General features: G+C 41.2%; 1 protein-coding gene across 6 annotated transcripts in view; it reads left to right on the forward strand.

The window, feature by feature from the left end:
* Positions 1 to 23,187, forward strand: part of APLP2 (amyloid beta precursor like protein 2) — a 63,650-nt gene that overhangs the window by 18,985 nt on the left and 21,478 nt on the right. For 2 of the 6 annotated variants that reach the window (XM_088139049.1, XM_088139044.1), the window contains exons 2-14: positions 2,908 to 3,081; positions 3,718 to 3,847; positions 9,029 to 9,141; positions 10,134 to 10,321; positions 10,914 to 11,128; positions 12,612 to 12,779; positions 15,295 to 15,425; positions 15,775 to 15,849; positions 17,165 to 17,323; positions 17,698 to 17,826; positions 19,961 to 20,060; positions 21,089 to 21,262; positions 21,776 to 21,811. In XM_088139049.1, coding sequence (XP_087995175.1) covers positions 2,908 to 3,081; positions 3,718 to 3,847; positions 9,029 to 9,141; positions 10,134 to 10,321; positions 10,914 to 11,128; positions 12,612 to 12,779; positions 15,295 to 15,425; positions 15,775 to 15,849; positions 17,165 to 17,323; positions 17,698 to 17,826; positions 19,961 to 20,060; positions 21,089 to 21,262; positions 21,776 to 21,811 — 1,792 coding nt within the window. The remainder of the gene's footprint in view (positions 1 to 2,907; positions 3,082 to 3,717; positions 3,848 to 9,028; positions 9,142 to 10,133; positions 10,322 to 10,913; positions 11,129 to 12,611; positions 12,780 to 15,294; positions 15,426 to 15,774; positions 15,850 to 17,164; positions 17,324 to 17,697; positions 17,827 to 19,960; positions 20,061 to 21,088; positions 21,263 to 21,775; positions 21,812 to 23,187) is intronic. The other 4 variants (XM_088139045.1, XM_088139050.1, XM_088139047.1 and 1 more) reach the window with 3 other exon arrangements.

The raw sequence follows: 23,187 nt of genomic DNA on the forward strand, positions 1-23,187 counted from the left end.
TAAAGAACTGCAATACAGTCAGCAGTCAAGGTACAAAGAACCTACAACAGCCATCAACATAACCACTGTACAGATTGGAGCACACATCTGGATCCCCAAATCTGGTGGCAGAACTGCATCTTTAGGGCCTAACAGAAAGTCAGTAGGGTCAGGGCCAATCTAATCTCTGGGGATTGATGTTCCAAAGGACGGGTACATGCCACAACAGAAAAGGCTCTCAGCAGATAAACCGATCATACTGAAATCAAATGAATGACAGTTTCCTATGCATGAATGATCAGGCCATTGTGTTTCTAGTTCTTGGAGATGCAATAGATTCATGGGATAAAAGCTTGTTTGTGTTTGCTGTCAATTGCACACAGTTCATAAGAGACTCCAAGGGACCTGAAAATGGTAACCTAGGTTGAAAATAGCAAACAGTAATGTTGACAGTTCTGTTTCTAGAAGTATACCCCTCATGATGGCCTTACTTTAGGAGCAACTGTGTGGTGCAGGTAGTCGTATCCAGTTGAAATGAGCAACTAAATTGATAACAAGACAGAGCAGAGAGCAGTAGAGGGTTTAGTACTGAAAAGACTCAAAATAGGCCCCTCAGACATTCCCATGAAGCCAGGCCTGTCCTTGTAATCAGTGGCTTCTGGCTTTCTGTTGCAATTGTAGGCATCTCCAAAATGAGCGAAGTTTCAGTTGGCTTATGCTACCCGTATGATGCTTGTGGAGTTAGTTAGGACCTAAAATGTGTACACTTTGTTCTTACCGTAAATAATATATTTAGTCTTTTGTCTAGCTTTCACCTCTGTAAAGAACCTGTAAACCAGTGTTTTTCAAACTTGGCAACTTTATGATGTGTGGACTTCAACTCCCAGAATTCCCCAGCCAGGCTGGGCAATTCTGGGAGTTGAAGTCCACACATCGTAAAGTTGCTAAGTTTGAAAACACCGCTGTAAACATATCTAAGGAAAGAGAATTCCAAACAAATGTCAGATGAAATAAAGGAAACACCGATGCTATGGAGATTTTTAAAAAATATAGTGGATAACTGCTAATATTATTAAAGTGGATTGTAAGTAGTATTGAGCGTATGAAAATTGTAGTGTGAGAGAATCTCTGGTATGTCTGGATTTTAGCTGCTTCCATAGGTTAATCTTGCCAGTTGACTTACCCGCTTGGTTATTTAAATTTAAGGGAAGGGGAATATGTAGCCATGGTGGGTTTTCATATGGACCTTAGCAATGTCTACATTTTCAGACCCTACGGGCTCACTCCTATTTATGCTGGTTAACATTGAGTAGATCTGGAATAACTTGATTTAAACTTTACGCATTATACTATGTAAGAAGATGACACCAGTAACATTTCTTTTGATAGATCGATAGACACACATACACGCACACATACATACATACATACACACATACATACATACATACTACATTTGGAAGCTCAGTGGTGCTTGGAAAGGCTGATGTTTTTCAGGGTGGGTTCAGACATTTGGCAGGCAGCAAAGATTGCCTGCCATCCTCCTGCGTCATCTGTGGGGCACCTGTAATGGATGGCATGAGTGGGGAAGACTCTGGAATGGGAGTTCAAGGTTGTCGGGGGGGGGGGAGACATTCCAGAGGAAGCACCTCCTCAGCCTGCAACAAGGGTGTGGGAAGACGAAGAGGATGAGGCTCCTCTTTTTGAGGGTGGGAAGACGAAGAGGATGAGGATGAGTGCCCCTGCATCGGCAGCTCAAGATTATCAATGACCCACCAGTGATATGGTAGAAATGAGGGCAGAGATATTTTTGCATCTCTCCATTCTTCCTGACTGGGGGCAGGCGGGATAAGAGGGTAATAGATGGCTAGCTAAATGATCTAAATTCTCCTCCTGGACTGTAGAGATAGATTGTAGGTTTCTCTGGGCTCTTTCAGATCCACAGTCCCAACTACCTGTAATGGATGGCATGAGCGAGGAGGATACCGCAGTGGAGGATCAAGGTTATCAGGAGGGAGGGAGTACATTCCAGAACAAGCGCTTTCTCAGTCCACAGCAGGAACGTGGGAAGACAAAGAGGATGAGGACAGCCCTAGAGTCTCACGGGGTATATCCACTCGCTGCTTTAGCATAGGTTGAGTCTGGCGAGATTCTGTCTATTAGGTGCGAGATAATAAAGGAACTGAACTGGACTGGACTGCCTCGTTGCTGTTCTTGGGCTGAGCCTGACAGCACCTCTTCCTGGTCCTGATTCCAGTATATTTGATAGAAGTGATTAGTTCTGCTTTCTGTTGCAGGACCTGTATTATGAAATAAGCGGTCCTTTAGAGTTGAAGCAGACCTCTCGTTACTGTTTAGGAGGGGTTCAGAAACCTATTTATTTTCCCAGGCCTTTTAACGCTACTGTTCTAGTGAATTTTTGGGGGGGTTTGTTTTTTTGTTTTATAGTTGTCATTTTTAAATGCTGATTTTATGGCAGCTTTGCTGAATCGTAATCTGCAGGGAGCCATTAAGGGAGGGAGCAGCATATAAATCTTTCAAATAGATCTTCTGAATAAATAAATACACGGGATGCGCTCCTAGCTCCGTTTTGATGCAGATGGCGACTGCACACTTAGTGCCTTCAGTAACTCAACGGCAGACCTGTTCGGGGTAAGGATTTAGCAGTCAGCGCACAGATCTAAATCTGATTGTAGTGGATAAGCACCAATGACAGGCGCATTAGCCCTCCGTGTTCTAGATGGAAGAAACCCGAGAGCTCACCATGTTGAATTGCAGGAGGGGTGGGCCGGCTTTGACATGTGAAATCCCTTCCTCTATTTCAGAGGTGGCATTTGAACTTGCCCTTGCTTTACAGTTCCCACACTGTTTAGACCTCCCAGCTGATGTTGATCACTCATGAATAAAAGAAGATTCCTTCTCCTATAGGCACTGGCAGCCAACGGCGGCACTGGGCTTGCTGTGGCCGAGCCTCAGATCGCCATGTTCTGTGGAAAGCTGAATATGCACGTGAACATCCAGACCGGGAAATGGGAGACCGATCCTTCTGGGACAAAAAGCTGCTTTGGAAGGAAGGAAGAGATTCTGGAATATTGCCAGGAGGTAAATGACTGCGCTTTGTAGCTGGCTTCGGCCGACATTTGGAAGCTTATGACTCAGCTCCAACTCTCCAGTCTTCTTTGCAGCGTAATTGTAAAAGTGCCGCTTCAGAACACTTTCTGTCTCACGAGCTTAGTTCCCTTGTGTGTGAGAGCATACGTGCGTGGGATCCGTGTCATCCTTGGCTAGTGAGTTCTGCATTTAGTAAAAGCAGAAAAGCTTTGGTGGCTTTATATTTAGCTCTTCTGAAGTAGTTGGCAGGACATTTGTCGTGATATAGATCTTAGTTTCCCTAGCTTCCTGGGGCCCTTCACAGTAGTTCCCAAGTAAGCAGGAAAGTCACAAAGTTGTTTATGACTATATCTTCTGACCTTAATGGCTTAAAATGGATGGGCAGATGATGATGGTGTTTTGCTCCCTGTATTTGACTAGGCTTTCGTCCAGGCCTATTCAGGTACCTAGGCCAAGCCCAACCCTATTGCTCTGGTAGGAGTAATGAGATGATGTTGCTGACTGGGCAACAGTCAAGCTTTATTGAGATTCTTCCTTTTACTGCTTCCTTTCTTCTTGGCAGGAACCTCTCATTTCTTCATGCATTGCCTAGGTTTATCTAATTTCATGTTTTACTTTTAAAAATAGATCTATCCAGACCTCCGGATTACAAATGTGGTAGAACTCAATGAACCAGTTTGCATTAAAAACTGGTGCAAGAAGGGCAAGAAACAGTGCAAGGGTCATACCCATATTGTCGTACCCTTCAAATGTCTTGGTAAGTATGTATTTATTTATACCAATTTGTATGGCTGCCCTTCTCACCAGTGCGATTGGGTGGCTAACAAGAATTAAAATACAATATAAATGCAATATATATTTAAGAAAAAAAAATAAAAAATGCTGTTCCCAACCGACTAACACAAAGTGGCTCCTGAAAACATCATATGTACCTGCTTGACTTACTGTACTGACTTCTGTTACTGTAGTTCCCTTATTTTTGTTGCCAACATTTGCGTGCACGATCCTTGTACCAGCATTATTAGTGCATACTGGTCTTTGTAATAGTGTTTCTTTTAGCAGCAGAGTTCTGTACGTATTTAGGTACTACTTCAATAGCATTTGTGCTAGCGTTAGTGATTGGAATTAACTGTGGTAGGACATGTGGTAGGATTTAACTAGAAATAGCCGATTATTGCCTCCCACGGGGATAAACCAAAAAACCCTAAAACCGTGTGGTGTGTTGCATTCTTATCCATGATCTAAAAAAAAGTAATAAATAGGGTGAAAAATGTAAGGTTTTATATCCAGTATATTAAGAATACTTGTTCTGAGGAAAGGATTATCTCAATTTGAGAATGTGAAATAACATACTTCCAGGACTTGTGCTGGCAGGGCCTGACAGGTAAGGTCCATGTAGTTTATATTTGGTTGTATAATATGGTCTGTAATTTGGATCTGAAAATTTAAAATAATTGACACATAGATGATTTTACTTAGGTTCATGTTCTTGTGGCTTCAGTGCAGTCTGAGCCTAACTCTTTGTTTAGTCTGAGGTAAGCATCCATGACCCTAACTCTGTTTAATAATTATAGCCATTTGGTGTATAAAGAGTTGTAATCTTAACTGTAGCTCTAACACTTTTTTTTAAATTTAAGAATTTCTTTAAATGAGTTTCATGATAGTCCGTAAAGTAAAAAGCAATACTGTAGTCTGTAAAACTGAGAAGCAATTCCATGTTACACTGGGGTTGTGGGATCCATGAACTGGAACAAATTGGAGGGTGTGGAAGGTGGAAACAAAAGAAGAATGAAGATAAGGACCATACAAATCTTGCTTCACAGAGGGCTTGAGCAAAGGGCTCCCCTAAACATGCCATCTGTCTTCTAAGATGGGAGCAAAGAAAATGTGTTGCTTTGCAAAGCTTTTGGCAGGAATGTGCCACTTGCCTCAAGCTTTGGTGAGATGAGCCAGAAGACGTGTCCCTTTGCCGTGTCCTTAGCAAAGCATGAAGAGCTTCTATCCTGGTGACATGGCTGCCAAGAAGCCGCTTCTGTCTTTGGCAAGGGACAAGTGGGAGACGTTTATTTTTTTATTTCAATTTAGACGTTGGCCAACTCCAAGCTGACTTGGAGAAGTTTCAAGGCAACGTGATCCTTTGTCAAAGCACACTGCGTTGTCTCTTTCAACAAACAATCCCATTACTTCTGCAGCAGAGAACTCTTTCATCCAAGTGTATCAAGGTCGCCTTGCACAAGCCGTGGGGATGCGATTTGTCTCCGCACCTTTCCGAAGTAGTTTGTGAATGCGTTGTGTATTCCCACAAACGTACTTGCCCAACATTAGATTAGTCTTCTTCATCTGCATAACAGAAAGGATGAGATTATCCATGTTATGGTTCATCCATTCCAAGAAACTCCCTGTAGGGAAGAACCTCATGTGTGATATATTATGCAGAAGGAACAGTAACTGAAGAAGTGTTGTTCTCGGGTGTATTGGCAACATCTAAGAAGAATGGCGGTTCTTTGGTTCTGGAGATGTTCACGCTGTGTTGATGCTCCTGGCAACCTGGAGGAAGGAGCAAAATGATGCTTCTGAATAGTTTTGCAAGTCTTAAGGTTTTTCATGTATCTGATTGAAAAAATCTGAGCGTGATTTTTTTTTTTTTTTCCTGTTCTTTTTGGAACAAATTGCTTGCTGTTTTCAAAGAGAAACATCTCATTTTTGGAATGGTTTCTGTCTTGCCTAATAGTATATAAAGTCCTCTTTTTTTCTTTTTTTTTGCTCTAGGATTGGCATTGCTTTTCGAGATGCGGGTAGTTTCCCTAATTTAGTGAACCATTGTATGTTGGCCCTCCCGTGCTTACATAGCTTATGTAGGCTTGGATTATATAGCCGGGTCGAAAATTGAAAATATTTGTTTGTTTGTTTGTTTATTTTCAAAATTTATGAAAGCCCAGTTGAAAATATTTATTTACTTACTTACTTTCAGGATTTACAAGGCTGCCCAACTCAATCAATGTAACTCTGGGCAGGGTACAGCAGTGTTCCTCAACCTTGGTGACTTTAAGATGTGTGGACTTCAACTCCCAGAATTCCCCAGCCAGCCAGGCTGGCTGGGGAATTCTGGGAGTTGAAGTCCACACATCTTAAAGTCACCAAGGTTGAGGAACACTGCTGTACAGCATTAAAAAAAAAAAAAAAAACTCCCCCACCATATAACAATAAACAGATACTATAAAATGGCAACCAGGACATAACAGAATGACCAAAAGGGGATCTTCCTTCAATTGGCCCCTAAGTGTTAATGGTAGGGTAGTACTTCTTTGCATCAGCTTAACATGTGGGTTTTCTCATTATAGTGTGAGTTCTATTTGTGTCATTGCATTGCACTAGCATATGAGAGATAAAATAGTTCCCTTCCCATGGACACCATGCCTTCTCCCAGTATAGTGGCATGTCATGGAAATATGTCCCTCAGAAAATTTCACTGCTGCTATGGCGATAGCAGGTAAAAGATTTTCCAAGTTTTATAAATCATACAAATACTTTTGGGCAAAGCTGGTTTGAAAACAAACTTGCATGCTTAGTTTACTTAAAATGAGTTCAATTTGTAGAGAGTCCTGCAAACCTTTGCAGGAGAAAGCAAGCATTACAATTGGGGAAGTACTATGCTAAGCTTATGTTTTGGTCTAAACATAGCTAAGTTACCCTTCTTCTTCTTTTTTTTTAATATTTTATCGGGGTTTTAAAATTACAAAGTTAAAAGTTAGAAATGAAAAAGAAAATTGAAAATACAAATTATAAAGAAAAGGAAAAGAAAAGGTGAGATAAAGTAAAAGAAAAAGAAAAAAGATATGAAAAATAGATAACTTCCAATCTATCTCTGGTCTTCGGAATAATAAGAGTATCATAAGTGCTAGTTTTTAATGCATTAAGTAGGAATAATTCTTTGTCAAAACATATCCCATTACATTTATAATCTAATCTTCAAATCCCCATGTAAGCTTCGCCCCGCCTGCATTTTGCAAATAGTCCATCTGAGTTACACTTCTTGAACCAAAATATTGAGGATAAAAATGTATGTAAGCAATGGGCATACAGAAACACATTTATTTATTCATAAAAGCAGCATATGAAAATGCATTATATCAAGAGAGACAGTTTACCAAGGAAAGAAAAAAGAATAAGCCTGTTGGGCCAAAGTCCACCCCAATTGCATATACATTTTCATGAGGACTTCTTAAAGTTATCAACTAGGATGGCAATGGGAAGTGATAAATGGAAGAGTGGGAAGAGGAAGAAGTAAGACAAGAGGAGATTCATTCACTCCTAATATGCAGAGCAGTAATGGGGCTGTTTAACGTTTGCAGAATGATAAAGAACAGGTGGAGTGAACGGATATTTTACCTTGAGTCAAAGCACTTACTGTGCTAATGAAAAAAATGCAGAACTCTTAATATTCCCTTTTTTCCATGCCGCCTTAATCTTTTTGACGGGATCCCAGCTACAGATTGGAAACTGACTCTTGCAGTTCTTGAAGGTGAATGTATTCCCCCCCCCCTTATTTTAGAGCAGTCGAGGACAAGCTAAGTATACCAAGCCATTTCAATCCAAATGAGTAATAATCACAGATGTCCAGAAGAGAATATAAAAATATTTAATTAGCAGTTAGCAGCTGGGGGGGAAACGGGGGAGAGGAGAAAGAGAGTGTGGCTACTAGAATGCTTTTTTTGGTCATTTTTCCCCCTCTTTTGGTTTGTTTTGCTTTTTAAAGCTTATTTTTTTAAAAAAATATTTTGATTACCATCGTATTTTATTTCAACCTTTGCTCTTGTGTAAGGTTCATTTTATGTGTGTGTACACAGTCTTTTCCTTTCTCTTTGTTTTTGCTTTGTTTGTTTTGCTTAATTAATAAAAAGTTGGGGAAAGCAAACCAAGCCGTAGGTTGAGGAGAAGAGGAGCAAAGCTCAGGTACTGAAAATAAGAGGATACTTGCCCGTTTTTGGATGAGGCCTGTGTAGCATGCAAGTGCCTCATCAGTTTGGCTTAAATGTGGAACCTTAACAGTAATTCTGGAGGAGGAACAAGTATCCCACAGTTGTGGTAACTTCCTTAGAAATCATATAATCCAGAAAAAAGTCAAGGCGTGAAAATCTTTCTATGTATAAAATGGAGATACAGTTCACATAAGCATGCCGTCCCCTTTTATTTTATTATATTCGTTTGTTGAGCTTTATTGTAGTCTTTGGTTGGTGTCCTGGAGAAAGTTTGCTCCAAAAAATGTGAAATGTTATTGGGTAGATCTGTAAACTGAAAGTATAAAGGCTGAATTACTGGAGATGTTTGTGCCTGCAAGTCGAAGCAAACTCTGCAGCTGTTTAGAATGATGAGCCAGTTGTTTTTAATGAAACCATGGTGGTAAATGCTGCTAATCAATGGCCCAACTACGGTAACCCTAAATCGATGGAAAGGTTTAATGTTTTGCTGAATGTTATCAGAAGGATTTCAAGAAACCCTAGTTTATGGAACCTATAGCATTGAGTCTTTGATTATTTAATGTTTAAGCCTCCTTTTAGAAACTCGTTACTAATTTTTTAAATAAAAATAAATTCTAACTAAAATATTAATTATGGCAGGGGTTTTTTTTTAGGAAAGCCAAATATCTCAGTTTCTTAAACTTCACCATTTTGAAGGGCACGTTCATATAGCCAATTTTGTGTTTGGTCCAAGAGCTTGGGGTTTTCAGTTATACCCAAACTAAAATATGCACAGTTTTGTTATAGAAATAAATGACAAAGTTTTGCCTTCTTTTAATATTCTAAAGAGTGTGCTGTAATAACAAGAGTACCTTTTCGGAGATGTTAGTAACATCTCAAGCTGGAGAATGAAAGCTGAGGTTGGTGTATGTGGTGGAAACCATATTTGATGTATGCTCTTATGTTTGTTTATTTTGCAGTAGGCGAGTTTGTCAGTGATGTTCTCTTGGTTCCCGAAAAGTGCCGCTTCTTCCACAGGGAGCGGATGGTTGTGTGCAAAAGTCACCAATATTGGCACATTGTAGCAAAAGAGGTAGGCTTCGGTACCGCAAGCACGCCTACATTTTCCCAGGAGATATAGCGTGTGGCAAAGCTTGAAATTCAGAGTTAGAAATGTCTTCCTTTTCTTTGGAAAAGAAGTTAGCATTAGGTCTGAAAGATGACTTTGACTAACATGAAGCCATTTCAAGTGTGATTACAGGTCCAAATTGCCCCCCCCCTCGCCCCCTGTTCATAAGCAAAAGTTGCTTGTTCACATGTAAGTGCCGTGTTGGCTCATAGAGCAGTGCGGTTCTCTTCCCATAAGACTCCTTTGTCACCAAGCCCGACTGAGGTCCAAACCTGGTGATACAGCTTTATCTAAGCTTTTTGGAAGGAAAAGTAACAAATTTGGAATTTTTATATGCGACCTTCTTTTTCCAGGCTTCTAGAGATTGTTTCTAAAGCTGTGTTTCCAAAACTACTTGTATATATCCCTATATCTTCCTTCCTTCCTTCCTTCCTTCCTTCCTTCCTTCCTTCCTTCCTTCCTTCCTTCCTTCCTTCCTTCCTTCCTTCCTTCCTTCCTTCCTTCCTTCCTTCCTTCCTTCCTTCCCTCCCTCCCTCCCTCCCTCCCTCCCTCCCTTCCTTCCTTCCTTCCTTCCTTCCTTCCTTCCTTCCTAGTTTAAAATGTACACCTAGCATAAGCTGTCTTCTTTTCTAAGTGGCACAGTTCTTGCCATTCTTTTACATGTATGTGTTGACCTGAAAGATTACCATAAGCCTGTTGAGGTTATTAGCATGGAGGCTCAGTTGGAACGTATAGCACCGTGAACAGTAAATAGACATATCCTATTCTGGCACAGATCTGTCTCAGCACTTGGATTTACGTTCTGTTCCCTGTGCACCCCTGAACTAATTCCCATTCTTCAGCCAGATCTTTCCATCTTCCTGCGTAGCATCTGATAATTGTCTGAAATAAGAAGTTCACACTTGAAAGTAATCTGGGGAAATTATTCTAATCCTTGGCTTTACTGCTTCCTTTAGGCCTGTTTAACTGAGGGAATGATTCTGCACAGTTACGGGATGTTGCTGCCTTGTGGTGTAGACAAGTTCCATGGCACAGAGTATGTATGTTGCCCTCAGACCAAAATTGTAGATGAAGCTCTCTCTAAAGAAAAGGAGGATGAGGATGAAGAGGAGGATGAGGATGAAGACGATGACGGTATCAAAAGGTAGCAATGAACGGCATCAAATATCTGGGTTTTATCAACATTGTTTTCCGTGCTGGGTGGAGCATAAAAGAAAGGTTGATTTTAGTTAAGTAAAAATGGCATGGTTCATTTGCCAGTTTTTTTCCTAAAGTGAGGCAACTGGAGTCTTTCAAGAGGAGTTTGTATGCACTCTTGTCTCCTAGAACAGGAAGTGGGGCTAGATGATGTCTGGAATACCATGACCCGCTTCTTATTTCAAAAGATGCCATTCAGGAAATACACAACTCCGTCCATTTTATGGGAAAAACAGAATCTGTTCCCTCTTTGTTGTTTTCTGGATTCATCTGTTACTTCTTGTGAGCATGTTAAAGAAATGGGCTGAAATATGCTGTTTGTTAGCTGCGATATATCCATGGAATTTCAGTTCATATTATAAAAGTCCATTTTGGCATGATGGTTTAAAAGGTCACTGACTCTAACAGGTAACATAGAGGCTGTCAAGCCAGTGTTTTATTTGTAGTCAAGATCTCTGTACTTGTTTCCCAGTGCATTTAAACATTTGGGAGAAAAACCGTTGCCTTTTCACTTTCTGTTCTCACTCTGTCCCTTCTAGTGAATTGCCTACTGAAGCCGATACAGATGATTTCACAGTGGGAGTCATGGAGATGAATGAGGAGGATGAGGAGGAACAAGAAGAAAATGAAGAAGAAGTAGTAGTAGACCAGGATTATTATTACGATAGCTACAAAGACTACAACGAAGAGCTTCCATCAGAACCAAGCAATGGAAGATCTTTCTCTCAGAAGGAAATCATCAGTGATGTGAAAGGTAAACAGCCACACTGCAGTTTTACTCTGCTTCCGTCTGTTGCAACTATTATCAGTTGACTGTGGCGATCCATATGTTGCCTTCTCAGTTTTCCCTTTGGAATGTTTAATTTTCAAGTAAGTCAGGAGATAAAAAGCTTGCACGCTATTTACTAAAGGTAACTCTTTCCCGCTTTGAAGGCAGGTGACCTGCTCCCCAAAGTACTCATTATCAACTCAGGGTAAGCGCCATTTCCTAGGGCAGTATAGAAATATATTTGTGCGGCCCAATTTCTGCAGAAATGTTGCAAATTGGTTCATGTGAATAGCCATTATCGGAGTGACAAGCTATTCAGATATTCTCTGTAAAAGGAGCGCTAGGAAACAATAGGTCCAATGGTTGATCTACTCCTTTCGGTTTCAAAACTAATTTAGCAGGTAGCTGTTGTGCTCCCAAAAGAAATACACTGAATAGAGCAAGTGCTGCTGCTTTTCAACAAATGCTTGCAGCTTTTGTTAAATAACATTTGGATAAGGCCACTGCTTGACATCTTGTTCTGCATGAGGGTCTACAAAGAGCAAAGTCGTGCTAAACTGCAACTTATAGGTTGGCTGTTCTTTTATAGAGCAGGTAAAACTCTTTTTGTTGTGTTTGTAAATTATTCCAGACCTGCAGGTAACTTCAGCTGTTGAATGAAGCTGAAGTTATGTATGTGTGGGGCCCAATTAGGTTGTATTTGTTGTAATGTATAGAATTGTCTCTTAACTGGTTACTCTTTGTTCCTTCAGAATTTCAAATTGTGCCACTGAAGCATTCGTCTTTCAAAACTGCAATTCATTAACTAGACATTAACCTGCAAAAGCTGTGTTTGCTGACTGAGTTGCAGTTTTAATCGATGTTTCCTAATGCCCTTTGAATGCAGTTAACACATTATGACTGCTTTTGATGCTTAAAATAATACTTGTGGTTTCTCGGTATCATTACATTCTGGTCTCATAACTGCATGATTTTCTAAAGAAACAATTGCTGGAAGATGGGGGTGGTAAACATTTAGAAGTTTTGGAAATGAAAACCTAGGTTTCAGGAACTTAGGTGGTTGAAGGGATTCCTCTTTCACCAACTCTCTCCTAGTAGAGAATAAACCAGAAATAAATGTCAGGCAATCGGTCCTTCTGCATAAAAACGTTTTGTGTGGGAACTGAATGGATATGTTGAAGCAGTCGCTGGTGTGATTGCCCGTGGGGCTGTCTTGCCTCAGCGCTGCTCCACTATCTACTCTTCCACCCTAACTTTTTAAGAAGTAAAGCAGGTCACGTTGAGTGAGAACTAGAGCTTACTGGGACTAATTTGGCCCCAGCAACGGCCTGATAGCAAAAGCCCAGAAGAGCTCCGCAGGGCCCCAGGTGAATGCCAACCAAGATTGACCTAAAGCCATCATTGATGTAGAACTAGCTTAGCAAGGCTGTGCTTGCCACCAGCTGATGCTTTAACCATCTCCACACAGCTGTCTGCTCCCAGGAGGCGATGACAGGTCCCTGCCGGGCTATGATGCCTCGTTGGTACTTCGACATGTACAAGAAAAAGTGCATTCGCTTTATATATGGAGGCTGCGGAGGCAACAGAAACAATTTTGAGTCAGAGGAGTATTGTATGGCTGTGTGTAAAAAGATGAGTAAGTTCGGCCTCCCACTGGTCCTCTTGCAGCAAGCTGTTGTCCTGTCTGTCTTCTCCTCCTTGACTAGGTCCAAGGAAGAGTGTGTGTAGCTTTGTCCTATAGATCCTGGTGTCTGTTCTACAGTAGTTCCTCCATTGTCTTTGTGCTCAGATTTTAGGCTCAGCTTCTGCTTCTGCAGCCAGAGAGTCCTCGCTTTTTTCTCACACCCTTGTCTGCCTCTCCATCTGTGCAGTGGCTTGGCAAATCCTCTTCTGGATGTCATGGTGGAGGGTTGGGGGTTTGGCTTAGGGCTCAACTGCTGTCACCATTTAGCCCCTCTCCTTGATGCCCTTCCCATGGGATCTGTGCATCTCTTCCACCATTTCCTTTATGTTTTAGCCTCTGGAATAGCTTTTTCCTAATGCTCTTTTTTCAGAGACAAAGTTCTGCTTCATATTTCTGACCTCGGGAATGTGGTCTACAGCCTGATGATTCTAGATGATCGTCTGAGGCTTCTCCTACCATTTTTACTGACTTTTAAAATAAGACTTCCCACCAAAAGTTAGCTTACTGTTAGTTATTGTTATTGTCATTACTTATAAGATTTATATTCTGGTTCAGCCTAAGGATTCTCAGTGGCGTATGCTGGAACATCAGCAACAAAATCACTTGTGCACAAATTACTTGCGCCAGTCAGTGCAAAACAATACATTAAATATGTAATACCTGATTGACAGTTTAATGGAAGCAACCTACATTCATCACAATCGATCTCTGAAGACTTCCTCCGGTCACCATCCTTCAGAAGGCCATTGTTGATTTCCACCACTTCCATTTTAGCAGTTTCAGAGCCTTTTCCTTCCTTTTGGGGGTGGGGGGGTGCTTTCTTTGGCTTGGCGCTCTGTCTCTCCAGCCCTAATCCTGTGTACCAAATGGGTTCTGTGCAAATGCCTTTGACCGGATTGAACCGATAGCAGTGATGAGGTTAAAACCTGTGGCTGTCAAGAACTTTGGCGACAAGAGTTCATCCGACCTCAGAAGGATTTAGGGGCAGAATTTGGGGCCTCCGCATCAAAGCTTGATTCCAACCCATTGAATCACATGAAACCAATCTGGTTTGTGTTCCTGATAAAGAAATAATGCTACTTTCTATGGGAAGGATACGTCATCTTCCTCTTAACTCTTTTTCATGTTGGAGTAACAGGCTTAGGGGTTCAAGTACCAGCTCAAGACTAGCATTTGGGGCTTGATCAAGAATATTGTCCAAAAGGCACTCTGCGCCTTATTATGAATGCAGTGCTCAGGTGTTTCCTCTGCCTGAAAGCAGAACAATTTGAATGAAATTAGTTGACCTAAAAAAAGGGACAGATTAATCTCTGGGATCTGGATTTGCACTGAATCCCTTCTTACATTAAATTCTAATCCACATTTTGCATACATTGATAGATAGTCATGATTCCCATTTTTCTAAAACATTAGTAGCCCATCCCTTTTTGCTACATCTCTGCAAGGCAGCCAAAGGAATTAAAATAAAATAAAAATTTAAGCTGTATTTAAATACCTGAACTATATTTTAGGAGGGGAGGAGGAGAAAAACCCAAGTTAGTGAAAGGGATGTGCTTCTGCTACGGAAAAGAAACAAGGATAGCCAGACCCTGGAATGGAAGAATTTGGGGACTATTGTTACAGAAAAAAATTGGAGTGCTAGTCACTGTTGTTTGCGTTCAGATGGCATTAACACAGCAAGCAGGACCTTTGATCCTGGCACTGAAGTAGGTTTGTATGGCAGGCCAGACCTTTCAGACCTGGCGTCTGAAGAGTGTTGTGGTTCTTGATGCTAATTACTCTGAATTTTGGAGTGGTTGAGCATGCATGCCTTCACGCCATGCACACTTATTATAAGCTGGCAAAGGGGTAAGCAAATTGCAGAGAGCCTACCCTGAAGGATGACATGGATTGGCCAGTTGTCATAAAAATCTGCTTTGCTGTGCCTTTTTTTTTTTTGTCTTGCTGCACCACCGTGTGTGTGTGTGTGTGTGTGTGTGTGTGTGTGTTAGTCCCTCCCCTGATAAGGCTGATAGGAACAAGTGAAGCCTGAAATACAAAATTTCTTAAGGATGAATCGTCAAACAAATCCAGCCATTTCATTTCCTTTGGCAAGGGGAGGGTGGCCTTTTATTGGCGAGCACATGCATGCAGCTTGTAGCAGTGACCATCAGGAGAAGCAGGAGAGCTGCATCCTCGGCAGTTACCTTACCTTAATTGATCCTTCTTCAGGAACGACTACTGCGGGAAAGTGGGGAGGATCTGGGAACACCCCCAAGAGTGCTTTAGCTTGGAGCTTAAAGTGCTTCAGAAAACTGGCAGTTGGCTGAAGCCAAGAGGGTATTCCAAAGAGGAAGGTTAGAACATTCTTCTCAGGTTAGTGGGCATCAGTGTTTTCCTTACCCTACTAACCAACCTAAACCCAGAAGCAGCTACTTAAACCAGAACTAGTGACCTAGTGAGTCCCTCACTTTTGTCATCTTCCTAGTTCCCCCGACTCCTCTGCCTACTGATGACGTAGATGTCTACTTTGAAACACCAGCTGATGACAATGAACACGCCCGTTTTCAGAAGGCCAAAGAGCAGCTAGAGATTCGACATCGTAACCGCATGGACCGGGTGAGTCCTTCCTAAGCTGTGCTGTAGCTACTCTCAGCCTCCTTGGCAGCCTTGTGGTTAATCCTGCTGCTTTCTTGTCAAGAATTTCATTCGTTGCTTTTCAGTTTAGCCAAGTTTTTTTAAAAAGCTTTTTTTTGTGGGTGAGGGGAACTTTAGTAGTAAAAGCCATAAACTTCCTAAGCTGGTTGGCAAGCTTAAATTGGAAAGCATTGATCCATCTTAGGCGTTCTGACTCATTTTATGGAAGGTACTCTGGAAATTGTATGGAAAAGGGTATTTGATTAGAGTTGCTGCACTACGTTGTCCTTAGCCAAAGAGACCACATTTCTGAACTTTCCAAACTCTTTAGGTAAAGAAGGAATGGGAGGAAGCAGAAAAGCAAGCCAAGAATCTTCCAAAGACAGAGAGGCAGGCCTTGATGCAGGTAAGTCACTGTATCTCAGAAACGAATGAAACTATTTATTCCTAGAATTGAAATACATTTTATAATCTGTAACAGGAGGAGGCTTTGCGAGAATGGTTGACAGTCAAACCAAGACTATGAAACTAAAGTTTTCACTTAACTGGTGTTGGACCAAGGTTGTGTTGTCTCATTAAGCTATTCTTTCACCCCTTTTACCTCTGACTTAGAAGGTGAAACCAGTCAGTGGAAAATGCCATAGCTGGATTTTGGCAAGGCTCTGATGTGGCTGGTTAAAGTTATAAACTTGGTGCAAGCTTTTTTTTTAAATACCTACTCTCTTGGTATAGCAGAGCTCTTTATTTTGATACAGAACTGATCCTTCTACACTTCTAGTGGTGAAGTCACCAGGCTAGAAATCAGGAGACGGTGAGCTCTAGTCCCACCTTAGGCACGAAAGCCGGCTGGGTGAAGTTCGGGCAGTCCCTCTCTCTCAGCCCAACCCAACACACAGGATTGTTGTGGGGAAAATAGGAGGATGAAGGAGGACTAGGTTTGTCCATGCCTTGAGTTATTTATAAAAAATAATAAAAGCAGGATTAAAACATCTAAAAAAAAATGGATTGTAACAGTTGGAGGATTTCTGGAGTTCATAATGGATGTGGATAAATAATCTCATTTCCCCCCCTCGCCCCCAAATGAGTTTGCAGTAAGACGAGCAAACTTTCACACATAGTATCTGCTAGAATTTAACATTTAAAAAATGCAGTGTTTTGTACAGGTTGAACAACAACTCACCAGGCTTACACCCCTCTGTTTATTAAAACAAAAAACAAAAACATCGTACCAAGTCACTTATATTGAATATTGCCATTTTGAGGGGCATGAAATTGAGGTTTGGGATCTCAAATGAACATGTATGTAGCATTACGGATTCACACATTTACTTTGTCATAAACACATTATCTGATTTTGAACCAGCTCTCAAACAGTTAATCATATCTAAATTCAGTGGTTGGCTCTCCTTGTAAAAATGAGACTTTATATATTTAGTATTAGGAGCATCTGTTTTCTTATCCGTAGTTCCTTTTGCCCTTGTATTCATTTGCTGTGTGTAATTAGTTTGGAATAAGACCACAGCTGTATCTGAACTGAAATGTCCATCAGGGACTTCACAGCCATATCTTCCAAATGAAAATTAAGAAGAAGCAAAAGCGATTTTACATCATTTTGCAAGTATTATGCAATTGATGAATCTGAAAGCGGCTATTTAGGGTGAAAGGAACTGATCTCTTTGCCACCAGCTAATAAAGATTCCTTCAATATCATCCTTCTACAGCGATTCCAGACGATGGCTAAGTCACTTGAGAAGGAAGCTGCGAGTGAAAAACAGCAACTTGTGGAAACTCACCTAGCTCGCGTAGAAGCCATGCTGGATGATCGCCATCGCATCGCCCTGGAAAACTACCTTGTTGCTCTGCAGACTGACCCCCCACGGGTAGTGTACCCCACAGGATGTTTCCCTGTCAGGCAGGAGTGGAAAAACTGGCTGAGGATGGGGAAAGGGTGATACTACTGGAGATACTGAAAAGGGAGCCTTCTAGATGCGGTGTTAGTACGATGGGCGTTGCATTACAATGGGGCAGGAACTGCTAAATGTATTTATTTATCATATTTATATAGCTGCCCATCTCACACAAAGCGACTCTTTGAGATTAACTTGAGATGCGACTGAGGCAAACGCCCTCAGTTTGCCGTAGGAGTGTCTCCTTCGTTTTGCCTTGCTTACTGTGAGGGTAGAACGATGTTCAGTCTCCCACAGAGGGAAATAAATTGAAAAAAAATTCCTTTTATCTGGCTTACCTTCTGCAGCCCCACCGCATCCTCCAAGCCTTGAAACGTTATGTCCGTGCTGAGAACAAAGACAGGTTGCATACAATCCACCATTACCAGCACGTTTTGGCTGTGGATCCCGAAAAGGCCGCACAGATGAAATCACAGGTATAAAGAAATTCCTTTGAAGTGCTTTAGCTAATATTTTATAAGCCCATGCCTAGCCTCACAGCATCTGTCTCAATTCAGTGTGAATTAAAGAGGATATCTGGAATATTTCACTTACCAACATCTTTGTTCTCTGAGGGAGGAGTGACCTTTCTTCCAGAATACCCACCCTGCTCTGTGCTGCAGTTCCTCTTCTTCGGTCTTAAATGTGCAAATTTTGAACCGGCTTAGATATAATAAATGGTAGCTTATAAAGATACAAAGGATGTGCAGTAAATCTGCATTCTGGCCTAGCCATAAGAATGATTGGAAGGTTTGTTTGCGTGTTTCATGAAACGGCTTGTTGCATCATGTAAAAGATTTCATATTAACTCTCGCTTGTGTGAAATAAACCAGATTCAGAACATGCTCATAGTTCAACAAATCATAGAAGCATTTTTACACTCACTTTTTACTTTCAGACTCAAACTGCAAAACCGCCTACACGGTAACCGAACTTATCATTGCTGCAGTTAAAATGAGGCAACAGTTAACATCCAACCTAACGTGGCGATCTCCTCTTTCCTTTTTTTTTTTCACTGAGTGATTTTATTTGTTACTGTTGCTGATCTCTGTTTCTAAAGAGATGATTTGATTTAAATGATGTGTGCATTCAGTCAGTCCATTAGATGAACGGGTGTCACTTAAAAAAACAAATGGCTTTCATCTTTCCTTTGAACAGGTATCTGGCAGGTCTTTTCAGCTCATTACTGTAATTACAGTTTAGTCAATCCATGATTATACATTTCTTATCAAGTCAGAGATATGTCATGGAAGAAGGTGGTGGTAGACCTGTCTCATGCCGTGGTCAAGAAAACTGGATGTGCCTTGAAATTACTAGGAGTTGAGCTTTGACTTGAAGTCTACTACCGCCACCACCACCATATATATTATGTTAATGTGTAGCACCCTCTGCAGGCCAGATGTAGAGTGAAAATAAATTTAAAGTGGAGGATCAGCAGTAAACAGGAATCTGGCTTGTGTGGTCAGGAAACCACACCTAAGGTCTCTGTCCCAGCAAATCTCTCAGAAGAAATGCCAGTGCTACTTTTCTTAATAGGCCATTGCTGCCTCTGGTCTGAATGATTCTTGAAAACCATACGTTCTTTGGAATCCTGTATTATGTGGTGAAGTTAAACATTACTCCATGCATAATCAAAGCTTGACCATCATTCCCAGATCATCCGTTGGACATAGAAGCATATTTTTAGAATGTTTTCTTTCTCTTCCTTGGAAGAATGACTACTGTTTAGTCTGGAAGAAATCTGCTCTTAAAGCCAGTTCTCATCTGGGCCAGCGAAATATTTCAGGATAATATCTTAAAAAGGGAAAGTTGGGTTTATGGGTTTCCACATAAACTTGTGTATCGTCGTTACCGCTAGAACCGAATCTTCAGTTCTTAAAAAAACATGTGTAAGTTCTGTTGTAAGCAGAGCGCTGCTAATCTCAGTAACGTGTCGACTACGCCTCACCGCCTTTGACCACACACACGCATTAATGCCTTACGGTGGGCAAAAATCAATGGCTGTGAAAATTAAAATACAATATCTTCAGAGCTGATGAAATATTAAGAGCACGTAGTATGCACTTAAGTCCCACTGCAGCAAAACGTGTTGAAGCTGCTAGCTTTGTTGATTTAAAAACAGCCCATGAACTTGAATATTGTGGCTGGTGTGGGTCTTCCGGGCTGTGTGGCCGTGTTCTGGAAGTTTTGTTTCCTAACGTTTCGCCAGCACCTGTGACCGGCATCTTCAGAGGGCAGGAGCACAGAGAGAACTGCTCCTGTCTGTGCTCCTGCCCTCTGAAGATGCCGGTCACAGGTGCTGGCGAAACGTTAGGAAACAAAACTTCCAGAACACGGCTACACAGCCCGGAAGACCCACACCAGCCATCGTATGCCGGCCGTGAAAGCCTTCTACAATACAACTTGAATATTGTTCAAAGTAACTAAATAGAAGCTCTGTCTATGGAAGAACTACCTTTTTATGTATAGAAGTCACAATGTGGGTTCTAGACCTCTAGAAGCATGAGTACGTTGTTTTAATTCAAATAGTGCAGGTGCACAAATTGTTTGAACTTTGCCCTCTGTTGAAAGGTGATGACACATCTCCATGTGATAGAGGAGAGGATGAATCAAAGTTTGTCCTTGTTGTACAAAGTACCATATGTGGCTGAAGAAATCCAAAATGAGATCGGTGAGTATTTTTGACCTGTTTGCCCTCTGTCTAGGCTAGCTAGTGAAAATCGCTAAGCTTAGAAATAGAAATAAAGTAGGCAGTGAAGAAAGGTTAATTTCAGGGAGTGAAATAGCTTCTCCCCACCCTGATGGCCCTACAACCCTACTGTTGTGAAGAACCTAATTGCCCCCTTTTCTAATTCTCTTTGCTTTTCTTATAATCGGTAATGGAAGCCTGATTGTTGCAAGCATCATGTGTTTTCCCACAGCAAAATTGAAGCAGAACTATGCTTTCCACTTCAGTGAGACTATGACAACAGTGAGGCCAGGCTACCTTCATGAAGAAATAGATGAGCATTGCTCCCCTTACCCTCCTGCACAGAAAGTAGAGATAATGTCAGGAGGCAGGTTCTCTCTCCTCAGCCTCCATTCTCTTGTGACACAGTCCATTTCACTAGATTAGCTGGGGTTGGATGTGGTCCTGAGATCTTGTTCACTTCCCCAGCCCTGTCAACCCTTTGCATGTTGTTTTTAGAGAAAGAAAAGTAATGTTTTTAATAGATTGGGGAAAATAACAAATGCAAGAAGTTGGATTAAATTGTTTGGAAGCAGCATCTTAGAAAGAAAGGTGTTGACTGAATGAATGTATGAATGAATGAATGAATGAATGAATGAGAGGGAGGGAGGGAGGGAGGGAGGGAGGAAGGAAGGAAGGAAGGAAGGAAGGAAGGAAGGAAGGAAGGAAGGAAGGAAGGAAGGAAGGAAGGAAGGAACTGTGTAGCTATGAAGTGTCTCCTGGAGTTATGGGTGCTCCTTTAATCTCTTTTACTCATTACTGGAGATTTTCAAGCGAAATTTGGATAGCTATTTAACTGAAACCTGTCTGGAGTCATCTGAAGTTAGGGGGTCCCTAAATAAATAAGTCTGGGATGGTATGATCATTCCTGTCCTGGCCCAGGGGTTAGGTTAGTCCTAAGGCCCTACCAACTCTATGATTCTATGATTACCTGGCACTATCAAGATTTCCCTCTTGATTCTCTCTTATAGATGAGCTCCTTCAAGAACAGCGAACTGATATGGACCAGTTTACTTCTTCCATCTCTGAATCCCAGGTGGATGTACACGTGAGCTCCGAAGAAAGTGAAGAGTCTCCTCTCTTTGATGGTAAACCTTTCCGTCCATTCCAGGTGAAAACTTTCCCAGCTTCTTCAAAAAGTGAAGGTATGTGAAAATTATAGTGCAGTGCTGTATCTGGCCTGAACCAGTCAAAGCCCAGTATAACAAACTTGGTCTCAGCTTTGTTCTGGACAAGCCTTTTGCCAGAGCTTTTCAGTGTAATTCGAAATGAAAGACCACTTGGTGATGAGATGTTTGAGTTTAGCATTCTGGCTTGATTCACGCAAGTGGCCATTCTTGTATTATTGTTATTTATGCTAAGTCTAGCTTGCCTGTGAATTACTTCCTGTCTTCACACCCTAAAACTCAGGGTGAGAACTCAGTTTTGTCTGCTGATAGTGCTACAAGCTTATTAGAAATATCTTTTCCTTGTTTTCTGGGGTTCCTGTGTTGGGATGGCAGGAAAAAAGTCTCAGTCTGAGTTTAATCTCTAATGTAAATGTTGTCCAGAATCTAAATCAGAAATCGCACACAAGCCTTTTTCTTTTCTCCCCTCTTAATCTCCTTTCTCTCTGCTATTTCTTTTGTTTTGGTTCTCGTTTCTCCCTTCTGCTATAGATTCTCAGCCGGATTTGTACCATCCAGAGAAAAAAGGTTGGTTCTACCCTGATCCCTTTTAAATGCCTTCTATCATACCCTTCTCCTTTTTAGTGTATTTTAATCCCTTTTAATTTTAGTTTCATAAGATCAGCTTCACCTCCTTCCCTCCCTCTGTCCCTCCCTCCTGCTTATATGGTCAAGGTTGCGTTAGCTATCTTTTATGCAGTATCAGTCAATGTGGTGGCCTCTGAGCTGTTAGTGATCACGCATTATGACCATGGTAGATGTCATTAGGCTGATGCTGTATAAGTAATAAATATAAGTAGAAAATGATTAGAGCCTACTGAAGTCTTGGAACAGCAATTTGGGATCACGTTATAGATGCCAGCTGAATTGGTTTAGAGGAGATATATGCAGCTTGGCTTGGAGTAACCTGGCATGCTCTAGATCATGGCTGGCTGGGGAATTCTGGGAGTTGAAGTCCATTCATCTTAATGTTGCTAAGGTTGAGAAACACTGCTCTAGATATAAGCCCCATTTGATATAATAAGTGAAAAGGGATTATGAAGATCCCAGTCCAAAACACTTGAGTCATGAGATTTTTCTTTTTAATCTCCAGTTTGGCAGTTCCAAGATTAAAATGTTGATCTTATTACAGCAGCATTTTCCCCCTCATCTGTTCCATGTGATAAATTTCATTAGAATGAAAGTTTTTATAGGGAGGATTTAAACTTAAATTGGGCCAATATCTAGAAATTCTTCTAGAGGAAAAATTTCTGTAAGCCTGAACATAATGATTCTCTCTAGAACCACATAGATCAGTGTTTCTCAACCTTGGCAACTTTAAGATGCTGGCTGGGGAATTCTGGGAATTGAAGTACACCTCTTAAAGTTGCCGAGGTTGAGAAACACTGATATAGATCTCTATAAAGTAACTTGGAATGGGTATTGGCCAATGTAATGAGACGGACATTATAAGACGAATGGTGCTGGGCTTGTCAGAGTAAGATTTCACCCGTCAGAGGTCATGATTAATGTTCTACCATTAGCTAGCTCTTCGGTGTTATTTGTCAAAATGCTTGTAGATGAAAACACAGCCTATTGAGGAATCCCTGGAATTAGAGACTCATGTGTCAGACTTCCCCAACCCATTGTTCTGATATAGATTACACCTGCTATAATTCCCAACTAGGGGATGAATTGTAGTTAGTACACCTATAGGTAGGAAAAAGCTGGCCCACAGTCTCAGATTCTTATGACGGCGCTCTAAGTGGCAATGTTTTCTTAGCTCCTCTTGTTCTTGATTTTCCTGGATTCTGTTGGAGTCCTACATCAGGTGGATGTTTTAGTAACCAAAGGTACAACGTAGCTATGGAGAAATTGAATCTTCTGAACATGATTTGTGTTACCAGTCAGAAATTATTGAGCTG

Source organism: Python bivittatus, unplaced genomic scaffold (assembly GCF_059951505.1).
Source record: "Python bivittatus isolate LINGU-HERP-01145 unplaced genomic scaffold, Pbiv_v1 ctg000320_np1212, whole genome shotgun sequence".
In the NCBI taxonomy this organism is placed as follows: domain Eukaryota; kingdom Metazoa; phylum Chordata; class Lepidosauria; order Squamata; family Pythonidae; genus Python; species Python bivittatus.